General features: G+C 48.1%; 1 protein-coding gene across 3 annotated transcripts in view; it reads right to left on the reverse strand.

Moving 5' to 3' along the window:
• GAB2 (GRB2 associated binding protein 2) overlaps window positions 1-16944 on the reverse strand; it is a 183383-nt gene that overhangs the window by 5237 nt on the left and 161202 nt on the right. For 2 of the 3 annotated variants that reach the window (XM_055416086.2, XM_088832341.1), the window contains exons 4-8: window positions 6220-6812; window positions 5116-5210; window positions 3821-4085; window positions 1754-1844; window positions 1383-1497 (exon numbers count right to left, since the gene is read on the reverse strand). In XM_055416086.2, the coding sequence (XP_055272061.2) occupies window positions 1383-1497; window positions 1754-1844; window positions 3821-4085; window positions 5116-5210; window positions 6220-6812 (1159 nt within the window). The remainder of the gene's footprint in view (window positions 1-1382; window positions 1498-1753; window positions 1845-3820; window positions 4086-5115; window positions 5211-6219; window positions 6813-16944) is intronic. The other variant, XM_055416084.2, reaches the window with a different exon arrangement.

Raw genomic sequence — 16944 nt, forward strand, 5'->3', positions numbered from 1 at the left:
CCCCAGCAGCTCTCGATAACCCACTGCAGGGCCAGTCTCCCCAGGCACCGAGGCCAGCTTGTCTGGCTCTCTCCTGAGGACGCCTTCTCACGGGAAAGGCAACAGTCCTGTGCTGCTCTGCGGTTCCTTCACTTGACGGGTGGGTTCGCGCTCTCACTGTGTGTCCCTCATATGTCCGTGTGTCTGTGTGTCTCTCACATGTCCATGTGTCTGTGTGTATCTAATATGTCCATGTGTGTGTCTCTCACATGTCCATGTGTCTACGTGTCTATGTCCATATGTCCATGTGTCTCTCACATGTCTGTGTGTCCCTCACATGTCCATGTGTCTGTGTGTCTCTCATATGTCCATGTGTCTGTCTCTCACATGTCCATGTGTCTCTCACATGTCTGTGTGTCTCTCACATGTCCATGTGTCTACATGTCTATGTCCATATGTCCATGTGTCTGTGTGTCTCTCACATGTCCGTGTGTCTCTCTCTCACATGCGTACGTGTCTCTCACATGTCCATGTGTCTGTGTGTCTCTAATATGTCCATGTGTGTGTCTCTCACATGTCCGTGTGTCTCTCACATGTCCATGTGTCTACATGTCTATGTCCATATGTCCATGTGTCTGTGTGTCCCTCATATGTCCGTGTGTCTCTCACATGTCTGTGCAGCTGCACCCTGGGGAATCCCCGTGGCCCACTCGTCTCTGAGCCCCCACACGATGTGCGCTTTCCTGCCGCGGGGCAGACACTCAGTGGACGCTCATACTCCCGCGCCTCCTCCTGGTCATGCGGACAATGGGATGAGGAAATGAGGAGACCTTCTGCTTCTAAAAAGTTTTAACAGGATGGAGCAAGGGGGCTAACTTGGGAAGCTGCCCCAGGTCTTCCTTGCAGGCCCCCCTGATGATGATTCTGAAACGCTGTCTAACTGCCTGGCCTGCAGACCCTCGTGTGGCCCCCACGGGACAAGTGCAGGCATTTGGGGTCCTTCGTGGTCTGACTTCTGGTCCAGCCTCCCCGCTGGCCGCCCCCACCTTCAGCCAGAGTTAACGACTGTGACTCTCCGTGTCCCCATCCACACGGCCACCTCTGCCCAAGGCCCCGTTTGCCCACCCTGCTGTGGCCGCCCGTCCTGTGGGTGTGCCCCCGTGACACCGCCTCTCCAGGGCACTGACCACACTGCCTGGGTCACAGTCGTGAGAGGCAGGCCTGCTCTCCTCTCTGAGGGCAGGGACGCGTCTTCCTCGCCTCTGACGACGACTCCACAGTAACTGACACGTGTGTGCTCCACACAGACAGACAGATGAGTGGCAGCGCGCTGTGCTGGGGCCGGGCGAGCCAGCGCTGGGAAGCGAGGGCGCACTCGGTGGGCCGCGGCCCCGAGGACTCACCAGGGGACTCACCATGGGGACGTAGTTCTCTTCACTGTCCCCGGAGTCGGTGCTGGTCACGCTCTGTGTAGAGACGGGGCGGCAGTGCTGGGAGGAGCTGCGGTTGAAGGAGTGGCTGTTGGCGGGGAAGACAGGCAGTAAACCCTGGGTACAGCCAGCCTCCTACCGGGCCCTGGACCCGCACCCTCCGGCCAGCCCTCTGGCCTCCATTACCAGACTAAGATCCGACACGGAGTGGAGACTCTTTTCCCTTCGTCACAGGAGAGGAAGCCAAGCCCTGAGCTACCAACAGCGTCAGGAACGTGGCGACCTGCTCCACTCACCAGCCACTGCCCCATTCCAAGCTCTCGCGTCCACAGAGAGACACTCACATGGCCCTGGACCAAGACCTGGTGACGGGGGACTTGAAGGGGAGCTCATCGATGACGGTGTTGTTTCTCAGGTCAAGTGGTGTTGGCTTTGCTGCAGTAGGAACAGAGGGTCGATTCATCAGCCACTGATGACAAGGGCACACACACAGAGCCTTACACGTAGCACACAAGTGCGCTTACAATCCTTCCTACTCATGCCAGTTATGCATGGGGAGACCCAGGCTCCGTGAGGTTATACGATCTCTGCTTGTGAAGTCATGTCTTCAGATACCAAATCATGTATTCCTCACACTGTACTGATGGCAGTCATACTTTCAGATCTAAAATGGGCACACGGGCTGTGACAACATTTGTGACTGAGAATGAAACCAAGAGATGATATCTGAAACATCATGAGAAGCCCACCATGAGCCCCCCTGCCCCTTCTGGCCAGGACTGTGGAGCCTTCTATGGAAGGTGAATGTCACAAGGCCCTGAAGGCTCCGATTCAAATGCTGAGCTCTGCATTCTCTGCTGACCAGACCCAAGGGGCATCTGTCTGCCCACTGACTGCTTCTCCCCTTGAGTCCCTGCCCCTGATGCAGGCCTGCAGAATGAGGTCGAGGCAGACCTGGAACTTGAACTGCAGTTCTTCTTCCTGGTCTAAATGCACCAGGCAGTGTCCTAGATGCTTTACTTCTGAACAAACCCAGGAAGTAGGCATGACCATCCCCACTTCACAGATACGAAAACCAGAGGCTCAGAGAATTCACATGATTTACTCAGTCACACACCTAGGAAGCACAGCTACCCGGTTTGAGAGCTCAGTCCTTCCTTTTATAGCAGAGTGTATCTTTTAATGGAATACTCCGTCAGTTCTACCTTTCTCAGCCCTGCTGCTGCTGCTAAGTCACTTCAGTCGTGTCCGACTCTGTGTGACCCCATAGACGGAAGCCCACCAGGCTCCCCCGTCCCTGGGATTCTCCAGGCAAGAACACTGGAGTGGGTTGCCATTTCCTTCTCCAATGTGTGAAAGTGAAAAGTGAAAGTGAAGTCGCTCAGTTGTATCTGACCCTTAGAGACCTCACGGACTGCAGCCTACCAGGCTCCTCCATCCATGGGATTTTCTAGGCAAGAGTACTGGAGTGGCTTGCCATTGCCTTCTCCGTTCTCAGCCCTAGAGTTAATAAAAATCCCTTATCCTTGAGTTGCACTTCATATACTATGAAGCATATTAAGATATATTATTTATGCCCTTCAATGTCTCTGATAGGCATGTTTTTAAAACAATTAACTTATGTATTTTAATTGGAGGCTAATTACTTTACGATATTGTGGTGGTTTTTGCCACACACTGACATGAATCAGCCACGGGTGCACATGTGTCACCCCCCCATCCCGAACCCTCCTCCCACCTCCCTCCCCACCCCATCCCTCAGGGTCATCCCACTGCACTGGCTTTGAGTGCCCTGTCTCATGCATCAAACCTGGACTGGTCATCTATTTCACATGGCAATATACATGTTTCAGTGCTATTCTCCCAAATCATCCCACCCTCGCCCTCTCCCACAGAGTCCAAAAGACTGTTCTTTACATCTGTGTCTCTTTTGCTGTCTCGCATACAGGATTATCGTTACCATCTTTCTAAATTCCATATACATGCGTTAGTATACCGTGTTGGTGTTTTTCTTTCTGGCTCACTTCACTCTGTGTAACAGGCTTCAGTTGCCTCCACTCATTACAACTGACTCAGATGTTTCATACTTCCTACTTCACAGATGAGGAGCAAGGCACGGAGACAGAGAAGGATTCGTTTATAATCGCATGTTAGCAGATGGCAGGGCTGCAACCTTGCTGTCCTTCTGATCCCTGCACTTCTGCATTCTGGGAGCCAGTCCCTACTGCGATGAATTTGGAGAGAAAGTGTGTAATGTGTGTGGGCGCACATGTGTGTGTGTATTTGGGGCGGCTTAGGCTCCAGAGGCTGTCACTTCCTTGGAAGGCAAGTTTAGGATCCACAGGATCCCTAAATGAATGCACAGTCCCTGAAGAGTGTCCAGAGCTGGGCTGGGGAAACAGTGGACTTACCCTTCCGGTCAGGCTTGAGGTTGCGGTTGACAGGGGGTGGCTGGATCTCGCTCCCTCTGCTGGAGCCTCGGTGCAGAGAGAGGGCTGAGGATGGGTAACCGAGAGGGTCAAAGTGATGCGGCCCCGGGCTCATGGGGATGTAGACACTCTGGGAGTTATCACTGGCTCGCTCCAAAGCCAGCAGGGTGGAGGAGCCTGGGTTCATGGGCACATAGTTGTCCTCGGAATTGCTGCTGTCTGATCGACCCACAACTGCTTTCGCTGGCTAGGAATAGAGAGAAATACTGCTGTTACTAGGGAGAGGAAACAAGAGGGGGTGCAGATCTGTACTCAGCAAGCTGGGTGCACTGTGAAGCTATCGGCAGGCCCTGGGAAAACCAGGTAAGAAAGCAGCGGGGAGACAGGAGGAAATGAGGCCTGTGGGTCTCTTCTAGCTTCCACGATCCCTTGGAGCATGCTTATTATTTGTGATAAACCTTGTATAAAACATCCACAGGCTTTCTGACTGCCTGACCACGTCAGAGGACAGCACAGGCCCTGGGTCACAGGTCTGGCTCAGCACCCGCCCCCCTCCCTCAAGTCCACACTCATCACTGGAGGTCAGCCACTCAGGCCCTGGGCAGGGCAAGGAGCCTCTGAGGGGCCTCGGTGCTGCAGGCAAGGCCTGGGCGGGTGTGCTTCCCCAGGGCAGCTTTCAGTGTGACCGCCAGGCTGCCATCATGGCAGAAGTGCGGCCACCACACTGGCCACAGCCTTGCTCCACCTCCTGCCCTGTCTGTCTGGACGCATATACACCTAAGCTACTTTATGTTCACACGATCTTCCCAGGGGGCCTGAACGCAGGCCCTCGTCGGCGTAGCTGGGCCTGACACCCAGCAGGGCTGTCATTGACCCCCTCCTGAAGGCGGCCTGGGACGCTGATGACACCATCCTTCTGTGGTTGAGCCCGACTCTGAGCGCCACTCCCACCTGGGGTCTTACCCCCAGTGGGACCTCACAGTCAGGCTGCTGCCGGACAGCCACATCCCAGCGCCCCCGTTCCCTGCATTCTAGACCCTCCCTGCTCACCCTCGGTGATGAGCCTTCTTGTCTAGGGTACCTAAGTACACACGTTTCCTTCAGACAGGATACGTGCATCTTTCCAAACATTCAATCCAGGGGTTCTGAATGAAGAAGCAAGGCAGGCTCCTAGGAGGTAGATGCCGTCACGTTTTTGGGCTGTGGTTTCAGTTCCATGGGCATGAACTTTGATCCACCTGAGCTGCCTTAAGGACCCCTGATTAAACCCCACTCACCAGGAAAGCGCTGACTGCATCGCTCATGGACTCGGCAGACCGGCCGGCACCATCTCCACCACGCTGCGGGTAGTCATAGGACTCGCAGGAAGAAGCTACGACAGAGGAAGCAAGACCCGTGAGAACTCAGAGTTGGTCCCCGTGCTGACACTTTCCCACACCCTCCCCAGTGTCGCTCAGGATCGTAACTGCTACTCCAGGAGATACCACTCTCAATTCCTAAGACAAGGTATTGCTTCTACCACATCACCCCCTCAACTCACAAATTCCTCCTGGGCTTCTGGACGTAGCTCCAGTGTTGTTAGTCGCTAAGTATTGTCCGACTCTTTGCGACTCTATGGACTGTAGCCCACCAGGCTCCTCTGTCCATGGGATTTCCCAGGCAAGAATAGTGGAGTGGGTTGCCATTTCCTTCCCCAGGGGATCCTCCCAACCTAGGGACTGAACCCATGTCTCCTGCATTGGCAGGTGGATTCTTTACTGCTGAGCCACCAAGGAAGCCCAGCTACAGGGTTATTAGCAAGACTCAAAATGAAAGAGATTAACATTCTACTTTTTCATCAAACAGAGGAGGTTACATACAGAGTTGGAATACTCTCAGTGGGAAATAAGCGACAGTAGAATTTAAATACTTCAAATAGATGTTCAGACTTTAACCAGAGAGGCAAATGTGGCTTAGAAAATATTTTGCAGATCTAATTTTAATAGTCTGTTGGTCCACAAAGGTTTGGCTTCAGTTTGGACTAGTCTTCTAAATTTATTTTTGAAATCTTTCATTTGATTTATAAATGAGTAAAAGACTAGGATCCGGACCTCTAAACCCATAATACGTTGTAATGTGGTTAACCAAGAATGTTCTGTTTCCTTAGTGGAATAGTAACTTCTCTCAGGCAGGATCTGCTAAACTCTTGCCCCTGTGGTGTTCACTAAGAGCCTCCAGGGTTGGGGGCCCAGCTAGGAAAGGTCTGGGGTGAGAAGATGCCTGAACCTGTGAGCATCCTTGACCTAGGTGGGCCTTAAACCTCCTTGGCCTAGATGACCAAGAACTCGTACAATGCTGAGTCCCCTGTGCCCACTCTGGGCGCTGCCAGGGCTCACACTGACCTCGGTGAAGCCGGCTGTTGTCCATGGCTGGGAGGGTGTTACGCCTGGGGATGGTGGCAGCGGCAGAGACTGATCTGCTGCCTTCCCCGGCAGGAGGTCTCTGCTGAGGGCTGCCCCATCGAGGTGTGTCTGCCTGACTTGGCTTGGGAGGCCGGGGTGGGGGAGCTATGGCCGAGTCCCCAGGTGAGGCCACTGCCATGGCGTTGTGGTTCTTGTCCAGCGTGAACGTCCTAGGGATCTGGTAGGCCGAAAGCGGGGTGGCCGGAACGTCCACGTTGTCCACCAGGAGGTCCCCAAACTCTCGGCACAGGGTGCTGCTGGGCATCTTGAAGGTATACACGTCCTCGTTATCCGTCTCGGAGCCGGTGAGGCTGCCCTTGGTGTGGCCGTGGGCGGCCAGGCTCCGGGGGAGGTCGTAGGCACTGTCTCTGAACTCTGCGTTGTGCCGGCTTGGCTTTGGGAGGCTGTAGAAGCCGTGGACTTGACCACCGACCCCATTGACACAGTGCCCGTTGCCCTGGGCAAGTTTCTGCACGGCTGTGTCGCTCCTCATGAGAAATGAGGCCCTGGTGCCCTGAGAGAAGCTGGCACTCCTAGGAGACAGAAAGAGAGGGGTGCGGGGGTTAGAGGAGGCTGGCGGGCGTGTCCACACCCCGCTGCAGCGACGTGGTGGGGAACACACAAGCCAAGGAGGCTGGCAGGCCTGAGGCTTATCTGGACACAGCACAGCTTCTCTCTCAGCTTCAGTAAATGCATCTGCAAGGACGGGAATTAAAATCATAACTTTGCAGCTTGTTTAGGAATTGGACTCTGGTACCTCTAGTAGGTATGTGTTAATCAGTGTTAGCCTTTGTCCCGTCCCCTGCCCCCACATGGCTATGATGAGCAGAGGTTGGTCTTACCTCTCCAGACATCAACAAACTACTTACATCAGCCACGTGTTCACCACTTTAGGTGGCACAGAATATACACATGTGCATACAAGGCTGTGAGACAGTGGAAAGAACCCTTAAACTGGTATCAGAAAACAGCAAACAAGTCATTTTACCCGAGTCTCAGTCTCCCCACTGTAGAACAAGTCGGCTGACATGTTCTAAGTTAAACAGAACTATTCAAATGTAAGCTACAGATTTACTTTCCATCATGCTCACTGAGAGGCATTCAGAGGGGAAAACCTCTCTCCAGAAGACTAAAATACTATAGGAAAAATGCTTTCCAGTTTAGGAACCTATACTCAGGAGAGGAAAGGTCTTATTACTTTTTAAAATTCAGATTTTGGGAAAACAAGGCAAGATTAAAAACTAAATGATTTGGGGGTGAAGGGTTTGTGTGAGTTCCATCCCCACCACTAATACATGCTGTGGGCTTCCCCGAGGAGGGACCTGGGGGATCCTACATGCTGTGGGCTCCCCCAAGGTAGGACCTGGAGGATCTTACATGCTGTGGGCTTTCACAGGGTAGGACCTGGGGGGGTCTTACACACTGCAGGCTTCTACAAGGTGGGACCTGGGGGTCTTACATGCTGTGGGCTTCCCCAAGGCAGGACCTGGGGGATCTTACAGGCTGTGGGCTTCCCCAAGGTAGGACCTGGGGGGTCTCCAGGGTCCTTTCAGGTCCATCTGGTTCTGAAAAGCCACGACCCCTTGGCTGTACTAGCATGGCTTCCTAACTGCATTCTGTGTTCTGCGTAGGTCCCTTCAGAAATGAGAAGGTGAAGTTCTGAGCAAGCAGAGATTCACATCTGCTTTTCTCTCTCTTATAGGATGATTCTTCATAGGATTCCATTTGGGGAAAATAAAGGAATCAGAATTCTAGAATAATCCTGTATAGTGGTGATTCTCACCTTTTGGGAGACTATACGCCTCTTTAAGGACCTGATAAAAATCTCTTCTGGCACTTCTCACCAGAATAAGGCAAATCTCACACACATACAGATTTGTAAGTTATCAGAGGGCTGGGCAGCCCTTTACCCTCTGAGGCCAATCCATGGAACCCCCGCCTTATACAAGCTCTCTCAGCTCATGGGGAGCTTGTTATTTATGGATGTCGCCACCAGATGGTGACAGATATTAAGGCCCATCAGGTTAGAAAGAGGAAGGGAAACAGGTGTCTAGGCCAGGCTCTCTTTGTTAGTTAACCTGCATCCGTGACAGCTGGGACTGACATTTCAGACCCCACACCATTCACGACCCTGGTCCCTGGGCCTCTGTACTCTCTCCCTTTCTGTCCCATTTCGCACACAAAAGTAAGCAAGCCAGCATCCCTGGCCTAGAGCACTGAAATCCAGCCTTCAGACCCTGGAGGGCCTGGGTCGCTGATGGTCGACATCAGGGGTTCACGTGGTTCACATCTGTCTTTGGTGCCTTTCACTGTGTCTTTTGGAGCTTCCAACTCTGGTGGATGCGCCCATCTGGATCTGTCCATTGCAAAAAACCTTTCCTGACATCTCACTTTCCATCTGGGCCAGGTCCAGTGGATACAGAGAAGCCTCCTGCCCTGGGGGAGGGGGCACCGAGGTAGAGGAGGTGACAAGCCTGCTAGTCTTACGGTCAGGCCTGTGAATATATGTGGCTGTTGACACATTTAGAGCAACCCTCCCTGGTGGTGGTGGTGGTGCAGAGTGTCAGGGAGGCTTCTTCAGCGATGTCACCCTGGACTGACTGGCAACTGGCCAGGCAAAAGGAAGAGAAGGGAAAAGGTGTTCCCGTTAGAGGCAGAGCAGTAGAATGCCATCTGGGAAGTTCAAGAACCACAAGCTGTTCAGGCCAGAGCAGGAGCCTGAGGAGGTGGGGCTGAGGGATGACAGCGGAGGGCCAGGCCTGGGCTGAGGAGAACAGGAGTCCTTGAGAGATTCTAAGGTGGTGTGGGGTGCGGAGAGCATCTCAGGGAGCCTGCAGTTGCCTTCAACACACTCATCCGTGAGCTTACCATCTCCCTCCTGACTCTCCGGTTTAGGGAAAGGCACCAAGCCACTCAGGCCAAAGCCCAGGAAGGACCGTTCTCATTTCTCACTCCAAACGCACATCAGGTCCGACTGAGTCCACCCCAGTTCAGGGCCTCCCGATTTTTTTCCGCGTTAACAAAAGGGCTGGTAACTAGTCTCCGTAGTCATCTGCCCAGCTCTCCGGTCCTCTTTTCATCCCACTCACGCTTCCTTTCCTAACTTCCCAGCTTAACAACTCTCAGTGCTGTCTCAGTGTCTTTAGGATGACGGCATAGCCCAGCTCCACCGCACCTGACCAGCCTCTTCTCCCCAGGCTGGGATCTACGCAGTTGGCTCCCCAGGGTTCCCAGAAGACCCCAGGCAGCCCGGCCTCTGCGCGGTGTTCATTGTCTCTGGAAGGCCCCTCTCCCATCCGGCAGCTCAAACTCAGCTCCGGCGGCACCTCTTCTGAAGCAGGTTCTTGCATTCCCCACCTCCCAGCACAGTTGCTTGCTCGCTCTCTTCTTAGAGCAGGTAGCATCTGTTACCTGTGTTGCACACCAGTTACTTATTTCCTCCACCAGGCTGATTTCCTTGAGGAAAGAAACAGTGTTTTATTCATTTTCCTCTCATCAGCACCCAGATTAGTGCATGTCATACAGTGAACAGTGAATACGTGTTTGCTGCATGAACAAGCAAATAAACTTATAAACAGACACGCAGGTAAAGAAAAGCCTTGGTGCTGTCATCCACCTTCCCCGAGCTTGGCCTGAACCCTTAGGAGCAGCAGATGGAAACTCTTTTCTCTTCAGAACATGAGAGCTGCTGTCCCAGCCTCCTGCCGCCCTGGTGTCTCCTCTCCGGTTACAGAACTGCTCACTCATCCCTGAGCTCCCGGCCTGGGCTTGCATCCTCTACCTTTCTCTGGAATGTTTCCCTGATGCATCACAATCTTACGAAGTGCCCAAGAAGCCTTTCTGCTCCACAGAGGTGTTCCAGTCCCTCAGAATTTCCTCGTCACTTCACTCACTCTTCCCGCCTTGCTCCCACCACACTCCGGGCTCCCCTCACACGCCCACCTCACCCACGTCTTGTGTGACGGTTATTTGGGTCTTGGTCCTTCTACCTGACCCTGTGTTCCCAGAAGGCAGGGCACCAAATCCCATCCCCAAGCACAGCCCCTGGCACGTGGCAGATGACACCCACGCCTGCTGAGGGGACTGGGCATCACTGCAAGAATCGGGTGAGAAGAGCTGAACGAGGGAAACAAACTTGCCCAAAGATATGCACTCGGATGGTAGCAGAACTGGGCCAGCTCCAAGACCCCTGGACTCCCTGCTCCAAACTCACAGAGCTGCAGTGTGATCACTCCGGACAAAAGTCAAGAGCGGGAATTCTGAGCACTCAGGAGTCTGTGGCTTTCTACCGCCTTCCCGTAAACCTTCACTGAAGCCTGTATCACCCTGAAGCGCTGAGGGGCTTTCTGGGACAGATACCCAGAAGGAGTAGATCTGAACAAGGGTTTCTCTTCTGGGCTCTGCTCTGACAAAGACCTCATAAACTGAGCACTGTACTGTCCCAGGTGGGCTTCCCTGCTGGCTCAGTGATAAAGAACCTGACTGCCAACGCAGGAGACGTGGGTTTGATCCCTGGGTCGGGAAGATTCCCCTGGAATAGGAAATGGCAACCTGCTCCAGTATTCTTGCCTGGAGAATCCCCATGGATAGAGGAACCTGGTGGGTTACAGTCTATGAGGTCATAAAGAGTCGGACATGTCTTAGCAACTAAAGAACAACTGTGCCAGGGACATCATATGTGATGTTGCTTTTAATCTTCCTGATGGTTTTGGCAGACAGGTATTACCCTCATGCATCAGAAAAGAAAAACAGTAAATGGCAGAGATGGTGCAAGAAGATACTCAATTACAAGTGTAGAGGGGAGCTCCCTGGGGACAGAGGGAAGTTTGCCAGAAAATATTCCCCCGTGCCAGCAGTTTTCCTTTCCACTGCTGGCCCTGTGATGCTCTAGAGGCTGCTGGTGGGTGGGGCTATCCTGCCACCTCGGTCTGAAATCAACTCCAAACTTCTTTCTCGGCTTTTAGAAATGCTTTCCTAGTTCTTCCCAGCCACTTTATTTTGCACTTTTTTTTTTTTTGCTGTTTACACATTTTCACACATTACAGAACATACAATTTCACTCTTTTCCACTCTGTGAGATACCAAGTATGTTAACGATGAAAGGCCCGGTTTGATTTTCTTTTATGACTTCTTCTTGTTCAGTCAGTAAGTTGGTTAAATCATCTCTCTTTGCAACCCCATGGACTACAGCATGCCAGGCTTCTCTGTCTTCCACTATCTTCTGGAGTTTGCTCAAGTTCATGTCCACTGAGTCGGTGATGACTGTGTTCCCATTTAAGGAAATCTTGTAAACACTTGTAAGTAAATTAGCCACCATTTTAGGGTTCTGTCCCTGTCACTAGCAATCTTGAAAGGTCATTTGGACCATCATTCTGCATCTGACTCATTCAAATGGATCCTTCCAGTGAGGGAAGAAAGCTCAGAAAATTCTGTCTCACAGTCTCTAAGAGGTGAGGTAGTCTTTGTATCTCAAACTTCTCTGGCTGTAATATTGAGCTTGCCTTCTCTCTGCAGTTACAGAGAAAAGCTGTATATTGGAAGCTAACTGAAAGTAAAAGCTGTATATCCTGGCTTTGGTTAATCACAGCCACTCACAATGAATCACCGGTTAAATCCTCCATCGACATTTCTGACTTTACTGTTCGTCCACCAGCTTTCTGTAGAAGAATGTGACAGGGTCAGTGGTGCTTCCAGTTTGGAATTTCATCCTTTGAAATTTTGCTCCCCTCAACTCTTACCAGAATGATGGCTTTCCTGGACATGTGACTTACCACATCACATCACTTCTTACAGGTTTAATAGCCTTAAGATAGAGATTGGCTAAAGATTCCCTAGAATCTAGAATGAGGTCCCAAATGCGTGTGTGTGCTAAATCAGTTCAGTTGTGTCCGAACCTTTGTGACCCTATGAACTGCAGTCTGCCAGGCTCCTCTGTCCATGAGATTCTCCAGGCAAGAATACTGGAGTGGGTTGCCATGCCCTCCTTCAGGGGATCTTCCCAACCGAGGGGTCGAACCCAGGTCTCCCGCATTGCAGGCGGATTCTTTGCTGTCTGAGCTACCAGGGAAGCCCCGAGGTCCCAAATATTAGAGGATAAAAATAAATTTAGTGAAACTAAATTGTTTCCAAAAACAAAAATGATTCTGCCTGCTTTGACATCAACAGTTCAAAACTCCTTCCATTGGCAACCGTTACTATTTTGAATTATTACTTATTTTAGCTCGGTGGAAGAGCTGGATTTTTAGAACTGAAGTCATTTAAACCAGAATACATATTATCCAGTACTTAAACATTAGTGGCTAGTAGTGTAGTAAGAGTAATAAAAAATTCATGGTTTTATCTCTAGGATGCTTAATTTCTTATAGCTGTATATCAGGATCCCTCATAAATATAAAAGGGATAGAGAGAAGGCTGATATTACTAGCCTCAGTAAATATGATTTCACTACAGTGATCAATCAGGCATATTTACATCTGTGCTAAGCAGAGGTGAATGAGCTGATTCTCTCTCCAAGTCCCTACTCAAAAGTAATCCTGTGAGATTACTTCGGAGATCAAAAGAGGTAACTACCGTTAAAGTGCTTTGTAAACTTTGTTTCCAGAGTACCTAGTATGTATTGAAGCTGTGCATGACTAAAGCCCATCCACACGCTTGCCAACACTTGGCATTGCTAGTTTTTTTTACTGTAGTCATTCCAGTGGAGATTAAGCAAAACCTCACTGAGGTTTTAATTTGCATTTCTCTGATGGTTCAGCATGTTTTCATGTGCCTATTATTGGCCATTCTTACATATTTTTTGTGAAGTGTCTCTTCAAATCTTTTGCCCATGCAAAAAAATTTGCTTGCTTGTCTTCTTATTGAGTTGTAATAGTTCTTATGTATTCTAGAAATTAGTTCTCTGTCAGATATATGCTTTGAGTATTTTCTAATATTTGTTGACTTGCTTTTTGTTGTTGTTTTACATTTTTTGTCTGCACTGCACAGCATGCAGGATCTTAGTTCTCTGACCAGGGATCATACCATGTCCATTGTAATGTAAGGCAGATTCTTAACCACTGGACCACTAGGAAAGTTCACCATTTTATTTTCCTAATGGGATCTTTTACAGAGCAAAAGTTTTAATTCTGATAAAGACTGTCAGTTTTTTATTTTATGATTCCTGCTTTTTAATCCCATATAAAAGTCTTTTCTTACCCCAAGACCACAGAGATATTTTCTTCTATAAGTTTCAAAGTATTAGACTTTACATTCAGGTCTCTGATACTTTTTAGCTTTTGAGTAGTGTGATAGAAAGTAATGTTTTAAAAAATTCCTATATAGGTATCTATTTGTTGAAAAAACTTTCATTTCCCTACTGGCACTTTAGTAAAACAAAACAAAACATATATTCATTCTAACCCCTCCAGATTCACTAATCTGTTCGAGTGATTTACATGTTTACCCTTTCATTAACACAACTGTCATGATCAACCTTAGTTTGACAGAAGGTCTTAAAATCAGGTAGTATAAGTCCTCTAACTTTGTGCTGATTTTTTTAAAAAATCACTTTGGTTATTCACATTTTCACATACATTTTAGAATTAGCTTATCAATTTCTGCGAGAAAGCTTGCTGGGATTTTTATTTGGATTGTACTGAATCTACAAATTAATTTGGGAAGATTTACCATTTTAATAATATTAAGTCTTCCAATTCATAACTATAGTATATTATTACCCTTCATATTTAGGTCTTTAATTTCCCTCAGCAATGTTAGTGAGTTCAGTGAAGAGGTCTTGCATATCTTTTGTTAAATTTATTTCTAAGCAGCGCACTTCTTTTGGCATCATTACATAGATTTTTCAAGTTCATTTTTTTCATTTTTTTTTGTTGCTAGTAAGTAAAAGTTATTTTTGTATAGTAATCTTTTCTCCTGTGAATTTGCTAAATTCACTTATTAATTCTAGTACTTATTTTCTATATTCTTTAGGATTTTTAATATAAACAAGCATGTTACCTGCAAACAGAGACTGTTACATCTTCCTTTCCGGTATTTGTGCCTTTTATGTATTTTTTGTTCCCTTATTAAACTCACTAGGATCTCTAGTACAACTGTGAATAGAAGTAGCAAGAGCAGATATTGTCTCCTTGTCCCAAGTATTAGGGGAATATATTTACTATTTCTCCATGTGATACTAGCTGTAGGCTGTCCTTAGAAGTCTTAGTTTGAGATAATTCTCCTCTATTTACAGTTTGCTAAGAAATATTTTTTACAGAGATGTATTATGTTTTGTCAAATCTTTCTTAGCATCTGCTGCTGCTGCTGCTAAGTCACTTCAGTCATGTCCGACTCTGTGTGACCCCATAGATGGAAGCCCACTAGGCTCCCCCGTCCTTGGGATTCTCCAAGCAAGAACACTGGAGAAGGCAATGGCAAGCCACTCCAGTACTCTTGCCTAGAAAATCCCATGGATGGAGCACCCTGGTAGGCTGCAGTCCGTGGGGTCGCTAAGGGTCGGACACGACTGAGCGACTTCTTAGCATCTACTGAGGCGTATACATGCAATGGAATATTTACTGAGCCTTAAAAAGGAAGAAAATCCTGACACTTGCTACTATATAGATGAATTTTGAGGGCTTTATGCTAAGTGAAATAATCCAGTCACAGAAAACACTGTAATTCCACCTAAATGGGTTACTGAGAGAGGCCTAATTCATATAGATAAAAAGGAGAACGGAGGTTGTTAGGGGCTGGGGGAAGGTGAAATGAGACGTTAAGGGTACAGAGTTTAAATTTTGAGAGGTGAAGAGGGTTCCAAAGATTGGTTGCATGAGTGTGAAAGTACTTAACACCACTGAACTGTACCCTTAAAAATGGTTTAAGATAGTACGTTTTCTATTATGCATATTATAACACAATTTTTTTAAAGGAGAAAAAAATCAGAGGAAGAAAGATACAATTACATCCGGGAGAATAAGAATAAAAAGAACAGTTGACCTCTCATCAAAAACAATGAAAGTCAAGAAGACCACAGATAGAATGGCATCCTTTAGAATGCTGAAATAAAGCCATTTTTATACTCAGCAAAAATATCTCTCAAAAATAAAGGTGATACTGTATGGCACAGGGAACTATATTCAATATTCTGTGATAAACCATAAGAAAAGAAATATGAAAAAGAATGTGTATTATATTTGTGTATAACTGAACCACTGCCGTACAGCAGAAATAACACAGCATTGTAAATCAATTGTATACTTCAATAAAATAAATAAAATCAAAGGTGAAATAAAGGTATTTTCAGATAAGTGAAAGTTGGGAAAATTGGTCACCAGGGGACTCACATGGCCATAAACGGTAAAGGAAGCTCTTCACAGGAGTTTCCTGGCAGTCCAGTGTAAGGACTTGGCACTTTCACTGCCATGGGCCTAGGTTCAATCCCTGGTCAGGGAACAATCCCCACAAACCATGCAGCATGGCCAAAATGAAATAAAACAAAGTTTAAAAAAAACACTTCAGGTTGAAGACAAATAAAACCATGTAATAACCCCACTAGATAATGTTTAATATTTGTTTTCAACACTCATACATATTTTAAAGAATTTAGAAGGGAAAAAAAAACAATATAATTTTGAAAATTACTATTTTTGCTTGTCTTTCTTCATTCCTGCTCATAGTTTTCTTCTGGTAATACCTTGCTTCAGCCTTATGATTTCTTTAAGTTAAATCTCCTAGAAATTTCCTTACTTCTTTTTCATCTGAGAATGTCTTACTTTGTTTTCATTCCTGAAGGAATACCTTTGCAGAATTTAGACCTCTGAGTTGATAACAGTTTCTTTTCCTTTTCGTTAATTTCAAGTGTGTTTTCTTTTATCATGAGGAATACTGTTATAATGTGGGCTTAAGTCTGTGTAGCAGCTCCAACACTGGTAACAATGAGGTTGGTCTCTGTACTCTCCCTTGAGAATGAGTTACAGTTTGCTCATTTTCTGTATGCCCAGAAATTCTGGATTATATTCTGAATGTTGTGTAGACTGCGTTCTTTTATCATCCTCTGGAAAACACTGATGTGTTTGTTTTTGCAGGCAATCAACATGGTTAGCTTTAGCCTCTTAAGTTCTGTTTCTCCTTTTGTGTGTGGCAATAAACGTCTCAGTTTAGTTCACAAAGCTCTTGTTATGCTGGTTTGAGTCTGTCTCACACATGGGTTCCCTGGTGGGTCAGAGAGCGAAGAGTTTGCCTGCAGTGTGGGAGACCTGGGTTCGATGCCTTGGGTCAGGAGAGATCCCCTGGAGAAGGAAATGGCAATCCACTCCAGTATTCTTGCCTGCAGTATTCAATCCATGGGGTCGCAAAGAGTCGGACATGACTGAGCACCGCACCGCATCGCACCACTCCACGCCCACCCCCCTTTCAAGATAAGCCTGAGACTTGTGTGGTTTTATATCCAGAATTAGGAAATCCCTTCGCTAGCTCTCTCCACTCTGGGATGCTCCACTCTTCCCCAGCTCCCAAAGGGCTCCTTTTCTGGTTCGTCTAGGCAGAAAGATGAGATTTCTATTAGAGTTTCAGCAGCTTCCCCCACTGTGCTGCTTTGGGAGGGGGCCCATACTCAGGACAAATTCACCAGAGACAGAAAACTCATTCCGTGCAGTTGCATCTCCAGATTTTGCTCTGCTACATACT

The sequence above is a fragment of the Moschus berezovskii genome, chromosome 25 (assembly GCF_049115385.1).
Source record: "Moschus berezovskii isolate FMDL1 chromosome 25, NW_MosBer_1.0, whole genome shotgun sequence".
Taxonomy (NCBI): Eukaryota; Metazoa; Chordata; class Mammalia; order Artiodactyla; family Moschidae; genus Moschus; species Moschus berezovskii.